Source organism: Vulpes lagopus, chromosome 5 (genome assembly GCF_018345385.1).
Source record: "Vulpes lagopus strain Blue_001 chromosome 5, ASM1834538v1, whole genome shotgun sequence".
Classification (NCBI taxonomy): Eukaryota; Metazoa; Chordata; class Mammalia; order Carnivora; family Canidae; genus Vulpes; species Vulpes lagopus.
The window spans coordinates 112,494,736-112,519,236 of record NC_054828.1 but is presented as its reverse complement, the minus strand read 5'-3'; the positions used below and the strand labels follow the sequence as shown (position 1 = coordinate 112,519,236).

The following is a 24,501-nucleotide window of genomic DNA, read 5'->3' as shown; positions in this document are numbered from 1 at the left end:
TACGTGTAACTAGTGGTGACTGAATTGGATAGTGCAGAATTAAAACATCTACCACAGGATTTAGTTTGTGGCCCTGAACACAGCTGTATTCAGTTAATATTAGCTGAAAAGAGGGTTATATTAGTTTACCACAGATGAGGAGAGACATAAAATTACACTGATTACTTTTTTCCCCAGGCTGGATCTCCAGAACTGTTCTCTGAAGGACCTTGGTCCAAAATTTCCTCAGGCACATACTGCTGTCATCATGTAAGTGGTTAGTTATCTTCCCTACCTAAAGGCAACTGTGGTGAAGGGTTGATAGTAAAGTCTTTGAGAATGGACTCCTAAAAACATGTCTGAATATTAATCTCCAAACTTGGACAACTCAGAATAGGAACTGGATTACCAGCCCAAGAAGATATCTGAGTGGAAGTAGTGTTTTCTAGAGCACAGTGCTAACGGTGTGTACTTTGCAGAGACCTGCAAGCAAACCCCCTCAAGGATGACTTGGCCAACACCTTCCGTGGCTTTACCCAGCTCCAGACTCTGTAAGTAAGGGTATAGAGTTGGGGAGAGAAGCAAAGAGGGACAGCACTGTGAGCTCAGTAATTTTGAACTGTGCATTATGACTACCTATGTTGTGTTCAGGATACTGCCACAGGATGTCAGCTGTCCTGGAGGTATTAATGCCTGGAATACTGTCACCTTTTATATAAACAACCAAATCTGCCAAGGGCAAAGGAACTTTTGCAACACCACTGGGGACCAAGGTATGCTGTTTCACCTCCACCCTTCCAGGAACTGCCTTTCCTCCCTTCGTATTCACCATTTTAGATCTGACAGTAAAGTTGCTTAAGTGCTGCTTGTACAGGTTTCTGAACCTCTAACCCCTTACGAAAGATGTCGTAAGATATATTGTATTATTTTTGTTATATTCTGATTATCTGAAATTTTCTTTTACGTCTGACCTATAAATAATTGAGAGAATCTAAGTTGAAGCAGATATTTGGGAAACCTACATAATGAGATCCAGTAATGTTTCTGTTTTTCTCTGGCTCACAGAAATTTGTCCTGAGAATGGATCCTGTGTACCTGATGGACCCGGTCTCTTGCAATGTGTCTGTGCTGATGGCTTCCATGGCTACAAGTGTATGCGCCAGGTGAGGAATTAGGCCTTCTAAATAAAGGTAAGAGACATGCATAAGGAAGAACCTTTCGGAAAGAGCCATAAGAGGAGAGCTGCCGCAAATCATCTTGAGAAGAAAACTATAAGAGAATTGCCCTGGGAAAGGGGATAGATACACTAGGAAAGAACTAGGTGTTAGGATGTAGTCCTTGGTGTAATGATGTATGAGGGGTTTTTTTGGTCTGTCATTCACAGGGTTACTTCTCACTGCTTATGTTCTTCGGTATCCTGGGATCCACCACATTATCTATCTCCGTTCTGCTTTGGGGGACCCAACGCCGAAAAGCCAAGGCTTCGTGAACCACATAAGTCTTCATACTGACATAAAGATCTTCTTGATCTTAGCCCAACCCGGGAGATTTTCCCCCTAGACAACCATGGTTGGCCTGCAGATCTTCCTCAAGACTGAAGCCACCTTTGACAGAAAGATGGACAGTTGCATAGCCTTGGGGTGTTGTGGACACTGCAGTCCAGGAATGGACTAGAATCGGTGCCCCATTTGTGCTGGACTATAATAAACATCTTTTTTTGTCGTTCTTTTTTCTATTTTTTAGAGAGAGGCATCCTGGCTTTGTGTATTTCTTGGTTAGAGCGGGAGAGAGTTTTGAGGTAGTCGGTTTTCTTCTCCAGGTTTCCCCGGGCTTTGCAGTGGGGCGGAGTTGGGTGGAGAGGAGACGCTGGCCACGCTGTTGCAGGCTTGGCCCCGCCCCTTACGTGCTCGGCCCCGCCCTTCACGCTGCCGGCTGCTCGCGCCGCCGCAGTCTGCCGCCGCCCAGCGCGCTTGGAGCTCCTGCGCCTTCCGCGGTCCGCGCTCTAGCCACCGGCGCGGTTAGCCACGTGGACCGACTCCTGGCGCGCCGACCTCACGTGGTTCCAGCATCGGCTGGGGCTTGCTGCGCTTCCCGCTTCTCTGCTCGCCCCCGCCTCAGCTCCGTTCCCATGGCGGCCCTGATGTTGGAAGATGGGTCGGTCCTGCGGGGCCAGCCCTTTGGGGCCGCTGTGTCGACTGCCGGGGAAGTGGGTAAGCAAGCTCGGGCCGGCTGCCGACCTCATCCCACTTTCTGCTGCCCCTCTTTGCCCAGCTTGCCCTGCCCAAACCCGCCATTTTCCCGCCTGCACACCCTCCCTCCCACCCCCCTTTGGTGCCCCTGTCCCCACCCCAGCCCCTTTTATCCCTCAAGGTCAAGGCAGCTTCTGCTGAGGCATTGTCATCACCCTGAGCAGTTTTGTGAAGGGTGTCTTGCCCGAGCCCCAGCCCTGCCTTTTTCTTGCAGTGTTTCAAACCGGCATGGTCGGCTACCCCGAGGCTCTCACTGACCCTTCCTACAAAGCACAAATCTTAGTGCTGACATATCCTCTGATCGGCAACTATGGCATCCCCACAGATGAAGTGGATGAGTTCGGTCTCAGTAAGGTAGCCACACCCAATGCTTTCTCTACTTTCCTTTTCAAATCAATGGTTATTAACTGTTAGTGAAGTGAAGACATTGACATTAAGTTAGGCATCCTGGAGAGAACAAAGATACACACTGAAGTGTTAAGACAAATCTTACCCAGGACTTGAAGTACTTAGAGAAGCCCGAGCACTGGATGCCAAGCCAAAGAGTAAGGAACCCGCGAAGGTTTTTTAGCAGTAGAGTGATGGGGGCAATGCCTTAAGATTACATAATGGGAAAGAGACTGGAAACTGAGGTTACATCCATCCCAGTGAGTCCCAGTTCACCTACCAGTCAAGTTGATAATCATCTTCTAAACGTCCTTTCCTTACCTTGACTCATTTTGTGCCACTTTTTAGTAAAGTTTTTATCTCTAGATAAGAAAACTGTATCTTCTCCCACAGTGAGGTTCCACCTATTCCTCCTCCTTTGGAATCTGGAAACTAAGTTGCACTCTGAAAGTTCTAATGAAAAAAAATCAAATTAATAGTGGAAATCCCCCTAGCTTAGGTACAGTATTCCTCAAAGTGCATTTTGTCCTGGTTTCCCAGACTTGTGAGCCTTTAGTTCTTTAATTCACCCTAACACTTAGGATAGGGAACCCTAGGTAAGGGACATACTTTGTTATTCCTGGAAAGGACCATTCCTCCTCACAGATCTATAAATAACACTGCGTTCTCGTTTATAATGCGATATGTTGGTTAACATATGGCAATCTTCAGCTTTGTTAGCTGTAGACACACTGACAAAATAAGAATTTACAAACCTGCAAAATCAAGGCATTTAACAGAACCAGGATGAGTAAGGCCTTCTAGAGCCTCTAGCCAACCATGGATGCCTTTGTGGTACATGTACTGTGAACGCACCAGTCTATATGCAGACTAGTCTACCTGGCCATGGAGGAATCTACCAAACTATCCTTTAGATCCCTAAAAATGGTCTCAGTATCCATCATTTTTTAAACCTCCTACCACTAAACCATATGTGACTTAAGTATGCCATCCCTTCCCACATAAGTGACCCATTTCTCTGTTTAGTTATTAAATGCTTATCTATTGGGTTGCAAATTTGTGTTTTTTTAAACTGATAATCCCCTACTACGGGTGGGGGGAAGTGCATAATCATGCCTAGTGTTATACCCTGAACTTCTATTTTTGCTTGATAAGGTATTGTACGTCTATTTTACATTCTGCTTTTATCATAGCCTGTAATTATGATCTTGTTTATTTGTATGTTGCTTTGTTAATTTTCAGGCTCCTTAAGTAGCAAATTAACAGTGAAGACCCAGACCTTGTCTTTTTGCATACTCACTGCTCCTCCCCCAACATCTCTTAACAATGCCTGGCACTAAGTGGACACTCAGTAAATGTCGACTGCTACTATGTGTCAGGCACCTTGTTCCTGAGGAGTTCATAGTTCATAGTTCTGTGGTGGAGACACACACACACACACACACACACACACACACACAGTTGTATACAATGTAAAAAGCAAGAACAGTGGAAATAAAGTGAGTAAAGAAAGGAAAGGAAAATATCATTTCCAGTTGTTAAAGAGGGCCTGGTGTTCAGTGTTTCATATGGGGAAGGCATTGTTGGTAAAGAACAAAAGCACAAGGTGCTTGGTGTGTTAAAGGAATGACCAGGTCGTTCAATGTAGCTGAAGTATATGGTCCCTGCCATACAATGGGTAAAGAAGTTAGGAAGACATGGTCCTGGGCTCCTCACGATTTCTTCCTTCCATCTTCCATCGGCAGTGGTTTGAATCCTCGGGGATCCATGTGGCAGGACTGGTGGTGGGAGAGTGCTGTCCCACGCCCAGCCACTGGAGTGCCACCCGCACCCTGCACCAGTGGCTGCAACAGCATGGCATACCTGGCCTGCAAGGTATGGCGCGAGCATAATGGTATCTGGGCAGAGCCCAAGTATCCTGCCAAGCCCAGGTCTCTTGTGTGTTATTGGAACTTGAGACCGAGGCTATGATAGAATGTATTGGATTTGGAAGGTTTACATTGGGGTCTGGGGATTGGAGAAGAAACAGCTTTTGATCAGATAGAAAATTTCACACATACAAAAGGAGGGAATAATATATAATGAGCCCCCAGCTTCTGTAATCATTAACTCAGGACTAAACTTATTTTACCACTATACCTAGAACCTCCTCTAATTTTTTCAAAGCAGGTCTCAGACATTGTACCATTTTGTCCACAGATAGTTCACTGTGAAAAAGGGATCCTTTCAAAACATAACCGTAATAACCTTATCATACCTTTAAAAAAAAATAACAATTCCTTAATATCAAATATCCAGGCAAAGTTTTCTCCATTATCTAAATGTCTTTTACCGCTTATTTGAGTGTGGATCTAAGTAAGATCTGTATGTTGCATTTGGTTGATGTCTTTTTGATCAATCAGCCTTGTAACCTGTTTGACAAAAACAAGTCAGTTTTCCTTTAGAGAGTCCCACAACCTACATTTTGTTGATTATGTTCCTGTAGCGTTGTTTAGAATGTTCTTTTGTCTCCTGGTATTATTTTCTGTAAACAAATCTAGAAGTCATGGTTCAATTCAGATGTGATATTTTTAGCAAGAATACTTCATGGTAGTGTACTTCCATCAGGATGGCCCAGGATTTTGATGCCCCTAGAACAGCTGTGTGTGACTCAGGGTTCTGGAATGCAGTGCTTCTGAAAGTCTAACCTCATGCATGACTGAGTTGGGGGAGTGTGATCTCAGAGTGTGCTATTTTGACAGGAGTGGATACTCGAGAGCTGACTAAGAAGTTGCGAGAGCAAGGGTCTCTGCTGGGAAAGCTGGTCCAGGATGGGACAGAGCCTTCAGCCCTGCCATTCTTGGACCCCAATGCCCGCCCCCTGGTGCCAGAGGTCTCAATTAAGGTACAGAGGTAGAGTGGGAGAGTGTTGCAAGCTGTAGCACGGTAGTGTTATTCTGCCCATAACTGGGATGAACACTTGGGCAAATCAGAAGAGGCCTCAAAGGCAGGGGTTGGTGTATGTTTATCTATCCTCATTGATCACAGCTGCCAACTGTTGTGCCATTTATTCCTCAGGCTCCAAGGGTATTCAATGCAGGGGGCACTCCTCGGATCCTTGCTTTGGATTGTGGCCTTAAGTATAATCAGATCCGATGCCTGTGCCAGCGTGGAGCTGAGGTCACTGTGGTACCGTGGGACCACACATTAGACAGCCAGGGTGAGTAGCTGGGGTGTGTACAGGGCTACAGACAGGCAGCGTGGGTAGAAGATCTGTCCCTTGGTCTAGTTGCTATAAGTCAACATGAGTTACAGGGAAGGAGACAGAGATCAGGGCTTTTGCTCTGTTGGTAAGGGCTGCAAGTGTGTCTCTCTCTGGTTAAACTATGGTTTTGACATCATCTTTTCTGCCCACTCCAGAGTATGAGGGTGTCTTCCTGAGTAATGGCCCTGGTGACCCTGCCTCCTATCCCAGTGTGGTATCCACACTGAGCCGTGTCATATCTGAGCCTAATCCCCGACCTGTCTTCGGGATCTGTCTGGGACACCAGCTGTTGGCCTTAGCCATTGGGGCCAAGACATACAAGATGAGGTGGGACTTGGGAGAGAAAGGGCCCTCACTACTGACCTGAACGGTGGGGAGTCTTGGGGATGGGAATCGACTTGGTATGCATTAGCGTTGGAACAGGAGCAGGGGCTGGTTGAGGGTCAACAGAAGCTGGGTTTGGTACAGTGGTGAAGGGTGGGACGGGGGGTGTGAAAGGGGCCCGTGACTCAGTGTGCTTCCATCTCCAGATACGGAAACCGAGGACATAATCAGCCATGCTTGCTGGTAGGCTCTGGGCGCTGCTTTCTGACATCCCAGAACCATGGATTTGCTGTGGAAACAGACTCATTGCCAGCAGGATGGCTTCCACTCTTTACCAACGCCAATGATCGTTCCAATGAAGGCATTGTACATGATACCCTGCCATTCTTCAGGTGAGTCTGGGTGATTCTGACAGGGTGACTGAATCTGTAGGACTTGGAAGTCCCGGGGTCTTGAAAATCAAAAAATAAAGCTGAGCAGTGGGTCCCAGCCTTTTGTCCTGCTACCTACTCTCAAGACTGCCAATGCCAAGCCAGAGATGATGGCCTGTTTTGAGATCCCATCTCTTCAACAGTGTCCAGTTTCACCCAGAGCACCAAGCTGGTCCTTCAGATATGGAGCTTCTTTTTGATATCTTTCTGGAAACTGTGAAAGAAGCCACAGCTGGGAACCCTGGGGGCTGGACAGGTAAGCACCTGAGCAGGACTGGTTTGTATAGAACTAAGAACAGGGTTGGCTCTGGGATGGGCATAAGATGGACATGCCTCAGGAAACTGAGATGCGTCTGGGAAGTTAAGGGAATGGACTGGGAAAACAACTGAGCCAAGATGATTAATTTATGCTGTTCCTGTTGAAAGGAGCTCCAGAGTCAGGAGTTCTGGTTTCTCGTCCTGCCCCTGCCACTCATTAGAGGCATGACTTGTTTTGGATCCTTCTGTAAAGTGAGAGAGTTAATGTAGATGATCTCCCAGGTTTCATTCAGTTCTAATGTTCTATGACTTTCTTTGGCTCCACAGTTCGTGAGCGGCTCATTGAGCGTCTCTGTCCGCCTGGAATTCCCACCCCCGGCTCTGGGCTTCCACCACCACGAAAGGTTCTGATCTTAGGCTCTGGGGGCCTCTCCATTGGCCAAGCTGGAGAGTTTGACTACTCAGGCTCTCAGGTAAAGCATGTCCATCCCTGCCCCTCTGGCTCTTGACTCTCAGGAATAGATAGTCTGGAGGAGAGGGCTGAGGCATGACATTCGTTGTAGGAAGGGAACGAACCAGGAAATCTGGGAAATGTGTGGAAAAGTGAGGTGCTGAGGAATAGGAGTTGGTTATTAGGGTCTGAGAGCACAGGGAGGGAGAGAAGAGACACGCTGGTGGTCCAAGACTGTTGATAGTCATGCTTCTGCAGGCGAGGCTGATAACACCATTTTTGTTTCCCTAGGCAATTAAGGCCCTAAAGGAGGAAAACATCCAGACATTGCTGATCAACCCCAACATTGCCACAGTGCAGACTTCCCAGGGGCTGGCTGACAAAGTCTATTTCCTTCCCATAACACCTCACTATGTAACCCAGGTATGAGGAGGGGACCGTGTGGGCAGGGGGGATCCTGATCCACCTCTGGGGGCCCCCATGGTCCTAATGCTTATTGTTTCTCTCCTCCCTCAGGTGATCCGCAATGAGCGCCCAGATGGCATATTACTGACTTTTGGGGGCCAAACAGCTCTGAACTGTGGTGTGGAGCTGACCAAGGCCGGAGTATTAGCGCGGTATGGGGTCCGGGTCCTGGGCACACCTGTGGAAACCATTGAACTGACTGAAGATCGGCGTGCCTTTGCCTCCAGGATGGCAGAGATTGGAGAACATGTGGCCCCCAGTGAGGCGGCCAGTTCTCTTGAACAGGTTTGAGGGTGGCTGGGGGAAGGTAGAATGATGTCATTTGCTTTGTATCTTATTTTCTCCGGGGCAAAAAAAGCCTCTGTGTAGCAAGCAGTCGAGGCCTGATCTGTTTGTCTCTTCTGCCCTTTACAGGCCCAAGCAGCTGCTGAGCGGCTGGGGTATCCGGTGCTGGTGCGTGCAGCCTTTGCCCTGGGTGGCCTGGGCTCTGGCTTTGCCTCTAACAGAGATGAGCTCTCTGCTCTTGTGGCTCCCGCTTTTGCCCATACCAGCCAGGTGCTGGTAGACAAGTCCCTGAAGGGATGGAAGGAGATTGAATATGAGGTGGTGAGAGATGCCTATGGCAACTGTGTCACGGTGAGTGATGGAGGTCAGGTGGGAGTAATGTCAGGCTTATGAGCTCTAGTAAGAGTAGAGCCCAAGGCTGAGATCTTTGGGGGCTACATGTCCCTTAGATCCAGGGTGGGTGTAGCCCCAGAAGCAACAGGATCCTGGGATGCAGCCTCCTGCCTCTCTTGACTCCCTTTGGCAATGATCTCCATGGGACCTTCCTTTTCACAGGTGTGTAACATGGAGAATTTGGACCCATTGGGCATCCATACTGGTGAGTCCATAGTGGTGGCTCCAAGCCAGACGCTGAATGACAGGGAATACCAGCTCCTGCGGCAGACAGCCATCAAGGTGACGCAGCACCTTGGAATTGTTGGCGAGTGCAACGTGCAGTATGCATTGAACCCCGAATCCGAGCAGGTGAGACTCTAGGTCCTGGAGCTGATATTCTAGCTTTTGGACCCCTATCCATAATTTTGGGGCCTTTTGATCTTAGAGACCTTGGAGTAGAAGTCAGGATTGTCTGTGCTAGGGGTTGGACTGGGATAGGGTTGGTGTACTTGCTATCCTTCCCTTTGGAAAGGGCTTTGATTTGTGGCCCTTCTGATGCCTCTCTTAGTTGGGCCCTCTGGGTCAGTTATCGGGTGATTCTCTCTCTCTCTTCGCAGTATTACATTATTGAAGTGAATGCCAGGCTCTCCCGCAGCTCTGCCCTGGCCAGTAAGGCCACAGGTTATCCACTGGCCTATGTGGCAGCCAAACTAGCTCTGGGCATCCCTCTGCCTGAGCTCAGGTACGAAAGTGAGGGAAAGATCAGAGGGGTGAGGGGAGCTGAAAAAAACATTCTTGGGACAGGGATTATGAAAAGGACATTGGTCTGGATGTGTGGATATGGAGGAAGCTATCTGGAAGCTCACTCTTTACATCCCCCACTCTGTCCTGGCACCTCCACATGATGACTCCCAGGAACTCCGTGACAGGGGGAACAGCAGCCTTTGAACCCAGCCTGGATTACTGTGTGGTGAAGATCCCTCGCTGGGACCTCAGCAAGTTCCTTCGTGTCAGCACAAAGATCGGGAGCTGCATGAAGAGTGTTGGTGAGAGAGACGCGCCCCAAGAGACCCTTCCCCAGATCACCCTCTGGGATTCCAGCAGTCCTAAGAATTTAGAATGTCACGGAGTTAGCTTCCTGGCATAGCTTTTCAGGTCCTACATTACCAGCAGCTTGGGAACATGGTTTCTCAGAACTCACAGGGACATTTCAGACTCTATAGTCCCCATCAAGAGTGAGAATCAAAGGCATCTAGAAATCTGTGCCAGAATACACATACCACCTCCACTCCCAGATGGTGGGCGTGTCAGAATCTCTGGGATGGGGTGATAGCCATCAGACTAGCCCAGCTCTCCCACCTTACAAATGAGTAGGCTGAAGTGCCCACAGAAGGGAAGTGACATGGCTGAGTAGAGGGTACAGCCAAGAACAGAAAACTAGATCTAGTCGCTAGCTAAGCACACCTGTGTCATACTTTGTTGCCTGTCGTCGGCGAGACCGGGTTCGTGAAACTCTACCCACAGCTTCATCACTAGACTGTTAATGCCAGTGACAGTTTGTTCTCTCTGCGAATTTAAATACTGATGCTTCGGGGAAGTGAGGCCTACTGTTCTGTGAACACTTCGCCATCCAAGTCAGCGCAGTGGTAGCCAGTATCAGCCCATTTCCACCAGGCACTTTCTGCCACGGTCACCAATATTTTTTTTTCAATACAACGTTTAAGATCAGAGCAGGACATCTGAGACCTTGTTCATAAAAACAAGGAAATTTAGTAGTGAACTATGAATGAGTGTAACGGTCAACATCCAAGTAGTGGTTGAATTGTGCTGGAATTAAGTTAATGTGCTTCCCTACAGTGCCCCTTTAAGACACCCTAGACTGTTCTAAAACATTTCAGCCAAAGCATTTCATATACCACAGTGCCTCCAGCTAGGGAGAAGAAAGAGCATTTCATTGTGTTCTGAATTTCCATTAAGAGAAATAGTGACTTTTTTTTTTTTTTAAGATTTTATTTATTAGAGGGAAAGAGAACACAAGCAGAAAGGAGGAGCAGAGGAAGAGGGAGAAGCAGACTCCCTGCTGAGCAGGGAGCTTGAAGCAGGGCTCCCTCCCAGGACCCTGGGTTCATGACCTGAGCTAAAGCCAGACACATAACCAGCTAAGCCACTCAAGTGACCCAAGAGCAATAGTAGCCTTTAAACAAGCAAGTCTAAGTAAGCTCAGATATTATTTTGGAATTTTTAGAAATCTTACAAGACTGCCAAGTTGTTCCTTCTGGAGATGAATTTCTGTTACATGAAAATTATAATAAACATGGGAATGAAGCCATAATTAAATTGTTGGTAAAAAGAAGTAGACTGAAAACGTGACAAAGATTGATTCCCAGATGAGACATTTAAATGTTTTACATCTTTTCAGTTGTTCTTTAAATGTGATCTTTGATAACTTTTTGTAACTTTTATTAAACAAGCGAGATACGTGAACCATTGGGAAATTAGCAAAGTAGTTGAACCAAACCAAAAAAGAGTAGTTATTTATAATCATTGTCACACAGGGATTAATTTGGGTATATATATGATTTCAGAATCTTCCCAGGTGGGCATATAAATATGTTGGGTTTCTCTTTTGCCCTTTTATAATATACACTTTTATAATATGACCATGTTACAAAGGAATTGAAGAAAATCAATTATCTGCTTCCCTAACACTATTAGCATTTTAATGTTTTAAGGTTCTTTTAAAGGGGTGCCTGGGTGGCTCAATTGGTAAATCATCTGCCTTCGGCTCAGGTCATGATCCCCTGGGTCCTGGGATTGAGCCCTACATTGGACTCCCTGCTCAGTGAAGGGCCTGCTTTTCCCTCTCCCTCCATTTATTGCTTCCCCTGCTTGTGTGTGTGCTTTCTCTCTCTCTGTCAAGTAAATAAAATCTTAAAAAAAAAAAAAAGTTCTTTTAAAGAATTAGGATCGTAAATAGAAAAATATAATTGGTAAGAAATACTTGAAGACCCTAGGGTAAATTTAAATTGTCAGAGGACATCACAAAACTTTATAGAAGATAAAATCAGTAGGCAGACCCAGAAGGTTGTAGAGACAGAGGAGTTCCTTCTTGTTAATAGAAATCTATGTAAAATGAGGTAACATTTTTATGAACAAAAATTATTTAAAACAGTTATACTAAAAAAAAAACACAAAAAACAGTTATACTTCTTGGAAGGTGGTTAAACTGCTGTGTATTATAAAACACAAACTTCGGTGAAGCAAGTAATATTTATCAAGGGCCAGAAAATTCTTCCTATGCATTATCCCTGGACTTGTGAAAATTCATCCTAAGGAAGTAATCCAAAGACTAAAGACATCACAGCCTCGCTTAGAAGGATAAACACTTCAAAGCTAGGTGTTCTTCCATAAGTAAGCAGTTATGTTATGGTAAATCATAGAGGAATTAAACTGCTCCCACAGAGCAATGTGGGAACAAGCTTATGATGAAGGAAAAGGCAGTATAGAAACTATACGTACACTATAATCATGTATAAAAACATACATTTGGAAAAAGTCCAGGAAGAGATACTCTAAAATGAGAATTGTAAACATGACTATCTCTGGATGGATTCAAAGAGTAGTAGGATCATCTTTTATTATCAGGCCTGTTGAGAAATTTGAAAGGATGAGACAGATCCCAGACGGTCACACATCACAACAGGAATAAAGCAAGTAACTGGGTAACCATCAGGGGTCAGGCCACTCTGATAAACTATAGCGTGTTCTAGTATCTCTATGTCCGTTTTAAGCATTTTAATTCTGTGGCTACTAATAAACACAAACTACAAAAATGGTAAGGAGAGGAACTTCAATTTAAGATTCCTTAATAATGAAACACCATACATACCACCACTATGGGACCTGTCCCAAGAACCTCCCAGAGACCTGACTAAATCATAGAAATTTCTGGGCAGCTCCTCCTGCCTCCAGGCCCTCAGTCCTTATATCCTGTTCTTTAGGTGAAGTCATGGGCATTGGGCGTTCTTTTGAGGAGGCCTTCCAGAAGGCTCTTCGCATGGTGGATGAGAACTGTGTGGGCTTTGATCACACAGTAAAACCGGTCAGTGATATGGTGAGTGGCTCCTTTCCCCTGGCAGCAGCCCTGAAGTGGGTGCTGCTTTCCCTAGGCCATGGACTTGGTACCTCTAAGAGCAGTAGTCATTACTGGACATTTGCTGTATTTCCACTTTGTTGAGAATTTTGTGGTTTATCTCCTCTGTCGTTATAAGAGGATTTTTTTTTTTTTTACGATTTTATTTATTCATGAGAGAGAGGCAGAGACACAGGCAGCGGGAGGAGCAGGCTCCATGCAGGGAGCCCCATGTGGGTGGGACTCGATCCGGGGACTCCAGGATCACGCTCTGAGCCAAAGGCAGACGCTTAACCGCTGAGCCACCCCGGCATCCCAAGAGGACGTATTCTTAAACTTGTTTCTACAATGAAACAGGCCTAGAGAATTTGTGGAACTTGCTAATACAGTAGCTACACAGCCAGAAAGAGGCAGAGCCAGGATTTGCCTATAGGCTTTTGCAATTACAGAGTTTTTGGTCTGGCTCCTTTTCTACAGCTTCCTTTTCTAAAACAGTGGTACTCCTGCTCTCAGGCTTTTTGAGGTACTAAAAGTAGATTGGGAATATTTTGCTTAACATTTGGCCATCTCCCTCTCCACAATCCTTCCATATCCATCTGTCTGCCCTCCCCATTAGGAGTTGGAGACACCAACTGATAAGCGGATCTTTGTGGTGGCAGCTGCTCTGTGGGCTGGCTATTCGGTGGAGCGGCTGTACCAACTCACGCGCATCGACCGCTGGTTCCTGCACCGGATGAAGCGGATTATAGCACATGCCCAGCTGCTGGAACAGCATCGTGGACAGCCTTTGCCCCCAGACCTGCTGCACCAAGCCAAGCGCCTTGGCTTCTCAGACAAGCAGATTGCCCTTGCTGTTCTGAGGTCAGAGGTGGTGGTGAGGTCGGGCCTTGGGCTGAGGATGTGGGACAGAGAATCTTTATACTAGTAAGGGGCCCTTAGAAGCTTTGGAGGCTTCTGACCTTCATCCCTGAAATATTTTCCTCTCAGATCCCTGTCCTGGGATCTCAGTCTGTAGCCTACTCCCAGGGCATATAGTTTTGACCCTTCTTCTTCTTTAGCACAGAGCTGGCTGTTCGCAAGCTGCGTCAGGAACTGGGAATCTGCCCGGCAGTGAAACAGATTGACACAGTTGCAGCTGAGTGGCCAGCCCAGACAAATTATTTGTACCTGACGTACTGGGGAACCACGCACGACCTCACCTTTCGAACGCCTCATGTCCTGGTCCTTGGCTCTGGCGTCTACCGTATAGGCTCCAGCGTTGAGTTTGACTGGTGTGCTGTGGGCTGCATCCGGCAGCTCCGAAAGGTCCAAGAGCTAGTCTTTCATACTGTTTTCTTTACTGTTCCATTCAGTTCCAGCAATTGCCTTCCACTCCCATTTAATCCTGGTGCTTTCTATTAATTCCTACACTTACATCTATCTTAAGGCTTTGGGAGGAGTGTGGTGGTGAGGTAGGAGTGAGGGAGTCCTCCCCTTAGGCCGTCTTGTGTCCCTCACAGGGCATGTATCTTTTCTCCAGCACTTTGTACCTACTTCTCTAATACCTACAGTGCTGATCCTACTTCCCTCCCAAGGCAGGTGTCCCTTACAGCCATTTCAGAAAAAGCTGAGGTGCTCTTTGAAGTACGGGTTTTGCCTGTTTCTCCATGTTCTTCTTCCCACCTCCTCCTCGCTAAATCTTGTTTCCCTCTCTATCACAGATGGGATATAAGACCATCATGGTGAACTACAACCCAGAGACAGTCAGCACTGATTATGACATGTGTGACCGACTCTACTTTGATGAGATCTCTTTTGAGGTGAGAGGGATGAAGACTGGTGGCCTGGGGTGGCCAGGGTCAAGTGGGAGTGGCTGGCTGACCTAAGATTCTTTGCAGCTTGGGTTTGAGGGGAAGTAGAGGGTGAGGAACAGTGAGCAGGAATGCTTGGATCCCTGACCACTTGGTCCTTCACTCTATTCTCCTCTTGAACTAAGGTGGTGATGGACATCTATGAGCTAGAGAACCCTGAAGGCGTGATCCTGTCCATGGGTGGGCAGCTGCCCAACAACATGGCCATGGCTTTGCATCGGCAGCAGTGCCGGGTGCTGGGCACTTCTCCGGAAGCCATCGACTCAGCTGAGAACCGTTTCAAATTCTCCCGGCTCCTAGATACCATTGGTATCAGCCAGCCTCAGTGGAGGGAGCTCAGTGACCTAGAGGTGGGCTGGGGCCAGGTGGGAGGCTGGAAGCTGGATTAAGTCATGGGTGAGTGTAACCAACCCAGCTGCACCCTTAGTCTGCTCGCCAGTTCTGCCAGACAGTGGGGTACCCCTGCGTTGTGCGCCCCTCCTATGTGCTAAGCGGCGCTGCTATGAATGTGGCCTACACCGATGGGGACCTGGAGCGTTTCCTGAGCAGTGCGGCAGCCGTCTCTAAGGAGCACCCTGTGGTCATCTCTAAGTTCATCCAGGAGGCCAAGGTAGGGCTGCAGACAAAAGAAGTCTCTGAGGACAGGCTCTCCAGCCTGGGTGGAGACTCCCCCCCTCTAACCCTACAGCACTTTATGGGCACAGCGGACTGGGAAGGATGGCTTGTACCAAGGCTCTTAAAGGAAGGGAGCTCCCTGGGGCAAGTGGGAGAAGAAATTGGCCCCTGCTCTGGAGCACATTGCCCTCACATCCCCACTAGGAGATTGACGTGGATGCTGTGGCCCGTGATGGTGTGGTGGCAGCCATTGCCATCTCTGAGCATGTGGAGAATGCAGGTGTACATTCAGGTGATGCCACGCTGGTGACCCCACCTCAAGACATCACTGCCAAAACCCTGGAGCGGATTAAAGCCATCGTGCATGCTGTGGGCCAGGAGCTGCAGGTCACAGGACCCTTCAATCTTCAGCTCATTGCCAAGGTAGAAAGAGGGGGCTAAAGGAGGGGACTAAAGGATCTTAGCACCTCCTTATTCTGTGGAGCCACGCTGCCAGTAAGCAGCCCATCTCCTGCCTTCATTGGAGTAGGTCTGAAAGTGGCAGGAAAGGGGGCCTTGCTAGATAGAGCCCACAGTGTTGTCGGGGTTTGTGACAGTCTGTCACCCTGACCCCTGTTCCCGATTGCTGACCCTCAGAGCGGTAGGTCAGAGGAGTGATGTCAGCAAGCCCAGCCTGTGCAAGGACTGACCACTCCCTCTTTGCCCCAGGATGACCAACTGAAAGTCATCGAATGCAACGTGCGTGTCTCTCGCTCCTTCCCTTTCGTCTCCAAGACACTTGGTGTGGACCTAGTAGCACTGGCCACCCGGGTCATCATGGGGGAAGAAGTGGAACCTGTGGGGCTCATGACTGGCTCCGGAGTCGTGGGGGTGAAGGTATGGAGAACTAAAACCTGGAGGTTAGCTATCAGAAGCCAAGGGAGACAGTAGGTAAGGGTTCACTCATACATAGCACAAGCACAAACCAAGCAACTCTTGTGGGCAGTGCATCACCGGGCCATCCGTAAAGGCGATGATATGGTATTTGTCCCTGAGGAGCTCACGCTCTAGTAATGGGAGGCAAGGGAAATTGGGTCCAAAAACTGCTTCTGTATCAGTCTGTGATAAATCTACATGGTAGAGACGAGAATAAAATGCTGAAGGAGTTTACAAACAAGAGATGCCCCTTCCAAAAGGGGTGACCTGGGAAGGCCTAGGAGGAGAGGTGGTACCTGAATTGAGTCCTGAAGGACAGTCAGGACGTTTGATTTACAGAGCTTGTTGAGGAAGTGTTCCAAGGCCTACGAATAGGCCTTGTGGAAAGGAATAGGTGAGTGGAAACCGAGTGGTAATAAACAGGAGACTGACCAATGTAGTGCACAGGCACAGCAGCTGCAGAGAAGGCTAATCTTGCCATTTGGATGAGACCAAAGGGAAGGGGCAAGGAGAGGTGGTCCCCTCCTGCCATGGCCTCTCTCGTCCTGCTCCCTCAGGTCCCTCAGTTTTCGTTTTCCCGTCTGGCGGGTGCTGATGTGGTGTTGGGTGTGGAAATGACCAGTACCGGGGAAGTGGCTGGCTTTGGGGAGAGCCGCTGCGAGGCATACCTCAAGGCCATGCTAAGCACTGGCTTTAAGATCCCCAAGAAGAACATCTTGCTGACCATTGGCAGCTATAAGGTACTGACTCTGGGAGGGGGGGAATGGGTGCTGCCCAGAGAGGTGGGGGCAGGTGGCCTTGGCTCTCTGAGCCGCGGCTGTCCTTGAAGGGGAAGTCAGGAGAGACACAACCTCATCCTCCTTCTGCTTGGTTCAGAACAAAAGTGAGCTGCTCCCAACCGTGCGGCTGCTGGAGAGCCTTGGTTACAGCCTTTACGCCAGTCTGGGCACTGCTGACTTCTATACGGAGCACGGCGTCAAGGTACAGGGGTTCCTGCAGCCTACCCCGCGTTGTACCAGAGAATTATCTCTGTGTTCCCCAGCTTTTATTGTTGTACAAGTCCTGTGTGTTCCATGTAGGGCAAATGGAATGTATAGAGAAGCAAGGGAAAAAGTGTCTTATGGTTTCTTTACCACTGTTAACATCCTGATGTGTTTCTTTCCAGGGGAGTATTTCTATACATACAAGTGCAGGCTCATACTGCACAGAGCCCTTTGGTAACCATTGAGTAGATGTCTTTCCTGTCAGGAAATATACTTTGCTGGGAGCAGAGAGAGCCAGCCCTGGTCCCCACCCCGTGGATCCTCAGTCTCCTCCTCATGGGTTCCTGGGCCACCTGTGATCCCTTTAGGCTGTCCTTTATGATTCCTGCCAGGCTCAGGTTAGCCCTTGACCATGTCTCTGGGGCATAGGTAACAGCTGTGGACTGGCACTTTGAGGAGGCAGTGGATGGTGAGTGCCCACCACAGCGAAGCATCTTGGAGCAGCTGGCTGAGAATCACTTTGAACTAGTGATAAACCTATCGATGCGTGGGGCTGGGGGCCGGCGTCTTTCTTCCTTCGTCACCAAGGGCTACCGTACCCGGCGCCTGGCTGCTGACTTCTCCGTGCCCCTCATCATTGATATCAAGTGCACCAAACTGTTTGTGGAGGTGACTGGGGCCTGGGTGCTTGGGAGGGCAACAGCCAGTGTTAGTGGGGCAGGTGGGAGAAGTGAGTCTGTCATGGGGCTAGGAAATCTCAGGATGAAGTAGTTATGGTAATAAGCAGGCATTTTGGCTGCAGAGAGAGGGAAGGTGGATGGAGAGAAGTAGAGCCTGGTTTATGGGAAAACCCAGTCACTACCTACGACTCCCAGGATGCTCTTAAATCAGAGCTGTGGTTTTCATTTGCAGGCACTAGGCCAGATTGGGCCAGCCCCTCCTTTGAAGGTGCACGTTGACTGTATGACCTCCCAAAAGCTCGTGCGACTACCTGGTAAGTGTATATTTTGGGAGAACCTGGCTTTTGCACTCTGGTAGCACTTGGCACAGATCCTGGCTGTGGGGTCCACACCCTGCCTGGACGGCATAGAGCCTGAGGGCCAGAATCTTTCTTTTTGAGCTCTTTTCTCCCACCATCTGCCATACCCTTGACTGAGAAAGCTCACCACCTCTCCACTCATTTCAGCTGCTGATTTTCCTGCCACCCCAGTTCAAGTCTTTGGTGTCCTTTGTGTCTCTGAACTGTCCTCTAATCTTGCCATATCCATGTTCTTCCAGGATTAATTGACATCCATGTGCACCTTCGGGAGCCAGGGGGCACACACAAGGAGGACTTTGCCTCAGGCACGGCTGCTGCCCTGGCTGGGGGCATTACTATGGTATGCGCCATGCCAAACACCCGGCCCCCCATCATTGATGCACCAGCCCTGGCCCTGGCCCAGAAGGTGAGCGCTGGCACTCCTGCTTCATGGTGACCCAGATGTGTCCCTACCTGCCTCTCAGACCCTTCCTCCCTCTGCCCCTCCCAGAAGTCTGGGGGCCCTGGCATGGATGTCAATGGGCCTTATCTCATATGTATCCCCTTCAGCTGGCAGAAGCTGGTGCCCGCTGTGACTTTACCTTATTTCTCGGAGCCTCGTCAGAAAATGCAGGGACCCTGGGTGCTGTGGCTGGGTCTGCTGCTGGGTTAAAGCTCTACCTCAACGAGACCTTCTCTGAGCTTCGGTTGGACAATGTGGCCCAGTGGATGGAGGTAGGGAGTGGGCCGGTGGGAGGAGGCAACCAAACTTTGCCTCTTAGCTTGAGGAGCGCACATCAGAGGCTAACATCAGTGAAGTGTCAAGAGCTCTGTGAGGGCTCTGGGCTGGGCTCTGATGACCTTAGATAATTAAAGGTTCTGCATGCTCCCTGATAAATTTTTTCTGTCCCCAGCACTTTGAGACATGGCCATCCCACCTCCCCATCGTGGCCCACGCAGAGAGGCAGAATGTCGCTGCCATCCTCATGGTGGCCCAACTGACCCAGAGATCAGTACACATATGTCACGTGGCTCGGAAGGAGGAGGTGAGAGTACTTCAGAGGTCCGGTGCCCCTTCTGCTTTCCCAGTAATACCAAGAGGTCAGGCTACTCCTTGTGGGGACCAGGGGTTGGGGAGCATGGAACCAGCCCCCTCAAACATGTCTGCCCCATAACTTTCCTAGAGGGGGTGTCAGATGCAGGGACTCTGTAGGGTAGGGCATGAGGGAGGCCTCCTCAGATCTCCCCACTTTCCCCCCAGATCCTGCTGATTAAAGCTGCAAAGGCACGGGGGCTGCCAGTGACTTGTGAGGTGGCACCCCACCATCTATTTCTGAGCTGCGATGACCTGGAACGCTTGGGGCCAGGGAAGGGGGAGGTCCGGCCCGAGCTTGGGTCCCGCCAGGACGTGGAGGCCCTATGGGAGAACATGGCTGTCATCGACTGCTTCGCCTCAGACCATGGTGAGAGGGCCCCGTAGTGTACCTCTCGGCCCAGCAGGGCTCATCCTCCAGCTCAGGGCCTCTGGGCTCTGGGGGCTGGGACTTGATCTGTGTAGCATAGCACTTGGGCTGTGATGGGTGCGCGGTAAGTACTCCCTGAAGGAACTGACAAGCAAATGAGTAAAATTATAAATGAGAGAAGGCAGGTAAAAGGTATGGTCCCCAAAAGATGGCAGCTGTCCTGGTTTACCTGTTTTCCTTATAAGCAGAAGAGGTTAGCATCGGGGCCAGTAAGTCAGTGCAGTCCCAGTCCCAGTGGCCTGTGTGACTTCCCAGACGTGGAGATGATTGGGCCTGAGGGTACTGTTCTCTTCGCTCCCAGCCCCTCACACCTTGGAGGAGAAGTGTGGGCCCCGGCCTCCCCCTGGCTTCCCAGGGCTGGAAACCATGCTGCCACTGCTGCTGACGGCAGTCAGTGAGGGCCGGCTGAGTCTGGATGACCTGCTGCAGCGGCTGCACCACAATCCCCGCCGGATCTTCCACCTGCCCCCGCAGGAGGACACCTATGTGGAGGTGTGGGCAAGTGGGCCTGGGGTGGGGTGGGCAGCTCTGCAGCCTGTAGCTGTCCCGTGGTGTGACCCTACCCTCGTGTATCCCGTCACTCTGGGCAGGTGGATCTGGAGCACGAATGGACCATCCCTGGCCACATGCCCTTCTCCAAGGCGCACTGGACACCCTTTGAAGGGCAGAAGGTGAAGGGCACCGTCCGCCGTGTGGTCCTCCGAGGAGAGGTGGCCTATATCGATGGGCAGGTATGTGTGTGGCCCAAGCCCCATCCCAGTCATAATTTCCTGTGTGCCATTGTCCTGCTGCCCCAGCACTTCTCTGTGGGTAGGGAAGGGTCCCTTGAGACGCTTTACCTCTTTGGTGGTTTGCACTCCTGTGAGGCCTCAGTCTAGCTCTTTGCCCCCTGCTCATTCTCATGCCCCTGCCCTCTGCCTGCAGGTCCTGGTGCCCCCGGGCTATGGACAGGATGTCCGCAAGTGGCCTCAGGGAACTGTTCCCCAGCTGGCACCCCCAGCCCCTGCCGCCAGTGAGATCACCACGGTATCCACAGTGCTCCGGGATCAGGGTGGGTGTGTTGGGGGATGCAGCCAGGACCCGGCTAGCAGCACAGATGTTTTCATTGGTGATTTAGGGGGTGGAAGGCTCTGCACTTGACACTTAAAATTTCCACCACCTACCTCTTTGTTGCAAAACATAGAATAAGCTCTCAATTTAGGAAGTTACCTACCCAGGGGAAACAGGTAACCCATTAAGCCAACCAGGGATCAAAACACAGGTACCCAACCAGGGATGGATTCATCTAGAGGCCTGTCATGGGGCTAGCACACACCTCTGAAAGGTTAGGTTGTCTCCCTCCATCAAGGGCAGCGTAGCAGAAGGATGGGCCTGAGGGGACGTGATGGAGAATGGGATCCAGTCCATCCTCACCACGGACAGTGAGCAGTTTGGCATTTCTTAAGGGATTGAACTTGAGAGTTGGGTCAGTACATATCAAAACACTAGGCCTCTCTCTCCAGACACCTGAGAGGCCCCGTCGGGCGGTTCCAGGGCTTCCTGATGGCCGCTTCCACCTGCCACCCCGAATTCACCGAGCCTCTGATCCAGGTCTGCCAGGTAAGACAGAGATCCTATGATGTGGAGGATGGGGCCACTTGGACTTAGAGACGTGTAGAGACAGGCTCCTCTTCCCCCACAGTGTCCTTGATAGACTGGGGTCACTTTTGTTCACTCACTGTGTTCTTCCTGCCATCCCCTCATCCTAGTCTGATCCTCTGTACCCTCCTTTGCCTAAAGCAGTCTGCCCAGAGTGAGGTAGGCACCCCACAGCTTCTTCTTACGGCCCTTTCTTGTTGTGGGCAGCTGTGTTCCTCCGCCCGGGAGCTGGGATCCCACGGGGCAGCAGAACGTGGGGTAAATCCAGGTTGTTGGTTGGTGTGAGCCTGGCCGTTCCCCTTGCCTAGGATCCCCCGGCCACCTGGGGGGGCCCTGGGAGGGCACCATTGCCCACACAGAGCAGCCCCCATGGGAAATCACTTGTGTGTCCCCGGGGCTGCTGGTCCTTCTTGTTTTCCCCTAACCTGCTATAGCTACTGTTGTGTGAGTTGGTTTAACACAGACGCTGTGATCCAGAGTGTGGGGAAATGGGGCTCTTCACAGACCTTAGTTACAGACTTACATCTTTCCTGTTTCCCTGTTTGTAGCTGAGGAGCCAAAGGAAAAGTCGTCTCGGAAGGCAGCTGAGCCAGGTGAGACTCCCCTGAAACACACGTTCACCTTGGGGACCTGTCTCATCTGGCTTGTGTAGGAGGAACCCTCTGACCCACCTCTTCTGCCCCGTCCCTCACTGCAGAGCTGATGGGAACTCTTGATGGCACCTGCTACCCTCCACCACCAGTACCTAGACAGGCGTCACCCCAGAACCTGGGGACCCCTGGCCTGCTGCACCCCCAGACCTCACCCCTGCTGCACTCATTAGTGGGTCAACATATCCTGTCTGTCCAGCAATTCACCAAGGATCAGGTGCCTGGGGGAGGGAGGATGGGGCCACCCAGAGCTTTGAGAATCTGAAAAGCTGGTGTAGGACCTCTGAGGGCCACTGCCTTTCCAGCTGATTTTGAGGGTCTTTCTTAGATGTCTCACCTGTTCAATGTGGCACACACGCTGCGTATGATGGTACAGAAGGAGCGAAGCCTCGACATACTCAAGGTCAGGGTCAGGGCTGTGGGTTATGGGTCCAGGATCCTGTCAGCAGGGATCTCCCTCTTCTGCAGTAGATCCCTTCATGTAAATCTAAATGCTCTACAATGTGTTACTTAGCTTTCTCTACTCTGGAAGGTTCTGTTACCCTAGGCACGCCTTAGCCCCCATGTCTGCCCTCTGAGTATTTAGCTGACTTACAAGGCCCTGAGAGCCAGTGTATCAGCCTGATCTGGTCATTTGGTCTATGCATATGTATTCACGGGATAGAAATGGGGTGTTTCCTTCATCCCCAGAAAATGAGAGTATCTCATTCAAATACCTAGTAGTGGTTTATTTGGAGGTGGAGCCTTTAGCTCAGCGTGACACTGATGGAAATGTCAAGGCTAGGACAGGTCACGAGGAGGTTTGAAGGGAGGGATTCCCTCCTGTGTAAGTGGGGGAAGCAAGCAGCAGCCTGTGCTTTCCCCAGGATGAACACACCCATGTTCACTTTGAGTCTTGCCCTCCCGCCAGGGGAAGGTAATGGCCTCCATGTTCTACGAGGTGAGCACGCGCACCAGCAGCTCCTTTGCTGCAGCCATGGCCCGGCTGGGGGGCGCTGTGCTCAGCTTCTCAGAAGCCACATCTTCGGTCCAGAAGGGTGAATCCCTGGCTGACTCAGTGCAGACCATGAGCTGCTATGCCGACGTCGTCGTGCTTCGGCATCCCCAGCCTGGAGCAGTGGAGGTGAGACCAGCTACACACTGGAACAGGGTTCATGAGGATGGATCTAGGGACATGACTGCAAGTCTCTGTCTGGGCCAGACAGGGAAGGGGACCCAGGAAGAGTGGGGCTTGAGCAAGGAGTGGGGGCCACTGAGATGCAGAAGACAAGGTTCTCCTTTCTTGTTCTCATGTTTACAGCTGGCAGCCAAGCACTGCCGGAGGCCAGTGATCAATGCTGGGGATGGGGTTGGAGAGCATCCCACCCAGGCCCTGCTGGACATCTTCACCATCCGGGAGGAGCTTGGGACTGTCAATGGCATGACGGTGAGTGTAGTGGGGCAGGGTTAGAGGCCTGCCAGGGGTAGGTCTGGAGAGTGAGGCAGCTGGGAAGTACTTTCTCTGCTCCAAAGAATGCTGCATGCAGCAAGGGGGCCTATATCCTGGTCCTGAGACTGAAAGCTTTGAAGCGGGAGGGCAGGTGCTTGATCTGAGGGCCCTCTTGGTGATTGGCTTCCTCCCCTAGATCACAATGGTGGGGGACCTGAAGCATGGACGCACAGTGCATTCTCTGGCCTGCCTGCTCACCCAGTACCGTGTCAGCCTGCGTTATGTGGCCCCTCCCAGCCTGCGCATGCCATCCAATGTGCGGGCCTTTGTGGCGGCCCGTGGCACCAAGCAGGTGAGCCCAGGAGGCCATGAGGGACATGGTTTGGGCAGTGAGAGCCTGGCACTGCATTCATTCTGGTTCTGCCTCACCCTCCAGGAGGAATTTGAGAGCATCGAGGAAGCCCTGCCCGACACTGATGTGCTCTACATGACTCGAATCCAGAAGGAACGCTTTGAGTCTAGCCAGGAGTATGAAGCTGTGAGTGCTGCGGTTGAGGGGAGGCCGGGGCTGGAGCTTCGAGGCATCTAAATTAGTGGATGGGACGGCTGGAAGCTTGATCAGGCCTCTTGGTTGTGATAACCATGTGTGGCTGTGGAAGGGATCCTGGAGGAATCCAGGCTTATGGCGACACAGCCACCCCAGCCCTGAGACACTGACAGGGCCCCTGTCTGCCTCACAGTGCTTTGGCCAGTTCATCCTCACTCCCCACATCATGACACGGGCTAAGAAGAAGATGGTGGTGATGCACCCAATGCCTCGAGTCAATGAGATCAGGTGACATGACTTTAGAATTAAGGCTACACTGGGGGTGGGCACCTGGTCTAAGACAGTCCATCTTGTGGGCTGTGTGCTAACCATTGTCCTTCTCTTGCAGTGTGGAGGTGGACTCAGACCCCCGAGCAGCCTACTTCCGCCAGGCCGAGAATGGCATGTACATACGCATGGCTCTGTTAGCCACTGTGCTGGGCCGCTTCTAGGGCTTGACTCCTCAGATTCTTCTTGTCAGGCCCAGCTGCTGGGCATGAAATCGGTGCCCCCCACGGGGGCAGCACACTTAGGAGATGCTCTGGCACGTCCAGATAGCTCATGTGCCCATATGCACATCTGCAGACCACGTGTCAGGCACTGGACTGGACTGGAGTGTTCTAGCATGGGGGTGGGGCCCCATCTCCCTTAATGTACCACAAACCTGTAAAGTCATTTTTCTACTGACTAAATAAACAGCTAAGCTGCTTGTAA

The 24,501-nt window shown here is 50.4% G+C and overlaps 2 protein-coding genes across 5 annotated transcripts in view; both read left to right on the top strand.

Annotated features, from left to right (window-relative positions):
• ATRAID (all-trans retinoic acid induced differentiation factor) overlaps window positions 1-1,701 on the top strand; it is a 4,984-nt gene extending 3,283 nt beyond the window's left edge. The window contains exons 3-7 of the mRNA XM_041754904.1: window positions 178-249; window positions 459-530; window positions 631-752; window positions 1,045-1,142; window positions 1,364-1,701. Coding sequence (XP_041610838.1) covers window positions 178-249; window positions 459-530; window positions 631-752; window positions 1,045-1,142; window positions 1,364-1,468 — 469 coding nt within the window. The 3' untranslated portion in view covers window positions 1,469-1,701. The remainder of the gene's footprint in view (window positions 1-177; window positions 250-458; window positions 531-630; window positions 753-1,044; window positions 1,143-1,363) is intronic.
• Window positions 1,642-24,501, top strand: CAD (carbamoyl-phosphate synthetase 2, aspartate transcarbamylase, and dihydroorotase). 4 transcript variants are annotated; one of them, XM_041754892.1, is made up of 45 exons: window positions 1,642-1,777; window positions 2,443-2,582; window positions 4,361-4,490; window positions 5,357-5,499; window positions 5,673-5,814; window positions 6,015-6,186; window positions 6,390-6,575; window positions 6,758-6,870; window positions 7,200-7,345; window positions 7,615-7,746; window positions 7,840-8,073; window positions 8,203-8,424; window positions 8,629-8,817; window positions 9,066-9,190; window positions 9,364-9,494; window positions 12,450-12,562; window positions 13,197-13,441; window positions 13,639-13,885; window positions 14,281-14,379; window positions 14,556-14,780; window positions 14,858-15,040; window positions 15,250-15,468; window positions 15,754-15,921; window positions 16,518-16,700; window positions 16,837-16,941; window positions 17,373-17,612; window positions 17,856-17,937; window positions 18,222-18,388; window positions 18,532-18,696; window positions 18,876-19,007; window positions 19,223-19,424; window positions 19,786-19,976; window positions 20,075-20,215; window positions 20,409-20,510; window positions 20,987-21,083; window positions 21,330-21,380; window positions 21,671-21,715; window positions 21,820-21,989; window positions 22,101-22,175; window positions 22,683-22,895; window positions 23,073-23,198; window positions 23,398-23,553; window positions 23,638-23,739; window positions 23,942-24,036; window positions 24,137-24,501. In XM_041754892.1, the coding sequence occupies exons 2-45, from the start codon at window positions 2,457-2,459 to the stop codon at window positions 24,237-24,239; spliced, it is 6,633 nt and encodes a 2,210-aa protein (XP_041610826.1). In that variant the 5' UTR covers window positions 1,642-1,777; window positions 2,443-2,456; the 3' UTR covers window positions 24,240-24,501. The 4 variants fall into 4 exon arrangements, with proteins under 4 accessions (XP_041610826.1, XP_041610824.1, XP_041610822.1 ...); XM_041754890.1 differs by having other exon boundaries at window positions 1,643-1,780; XM_041754888.1 differs by lacking the exon at window positions 1,642-1,777 and adding an exon at window positions 1,787-2,189.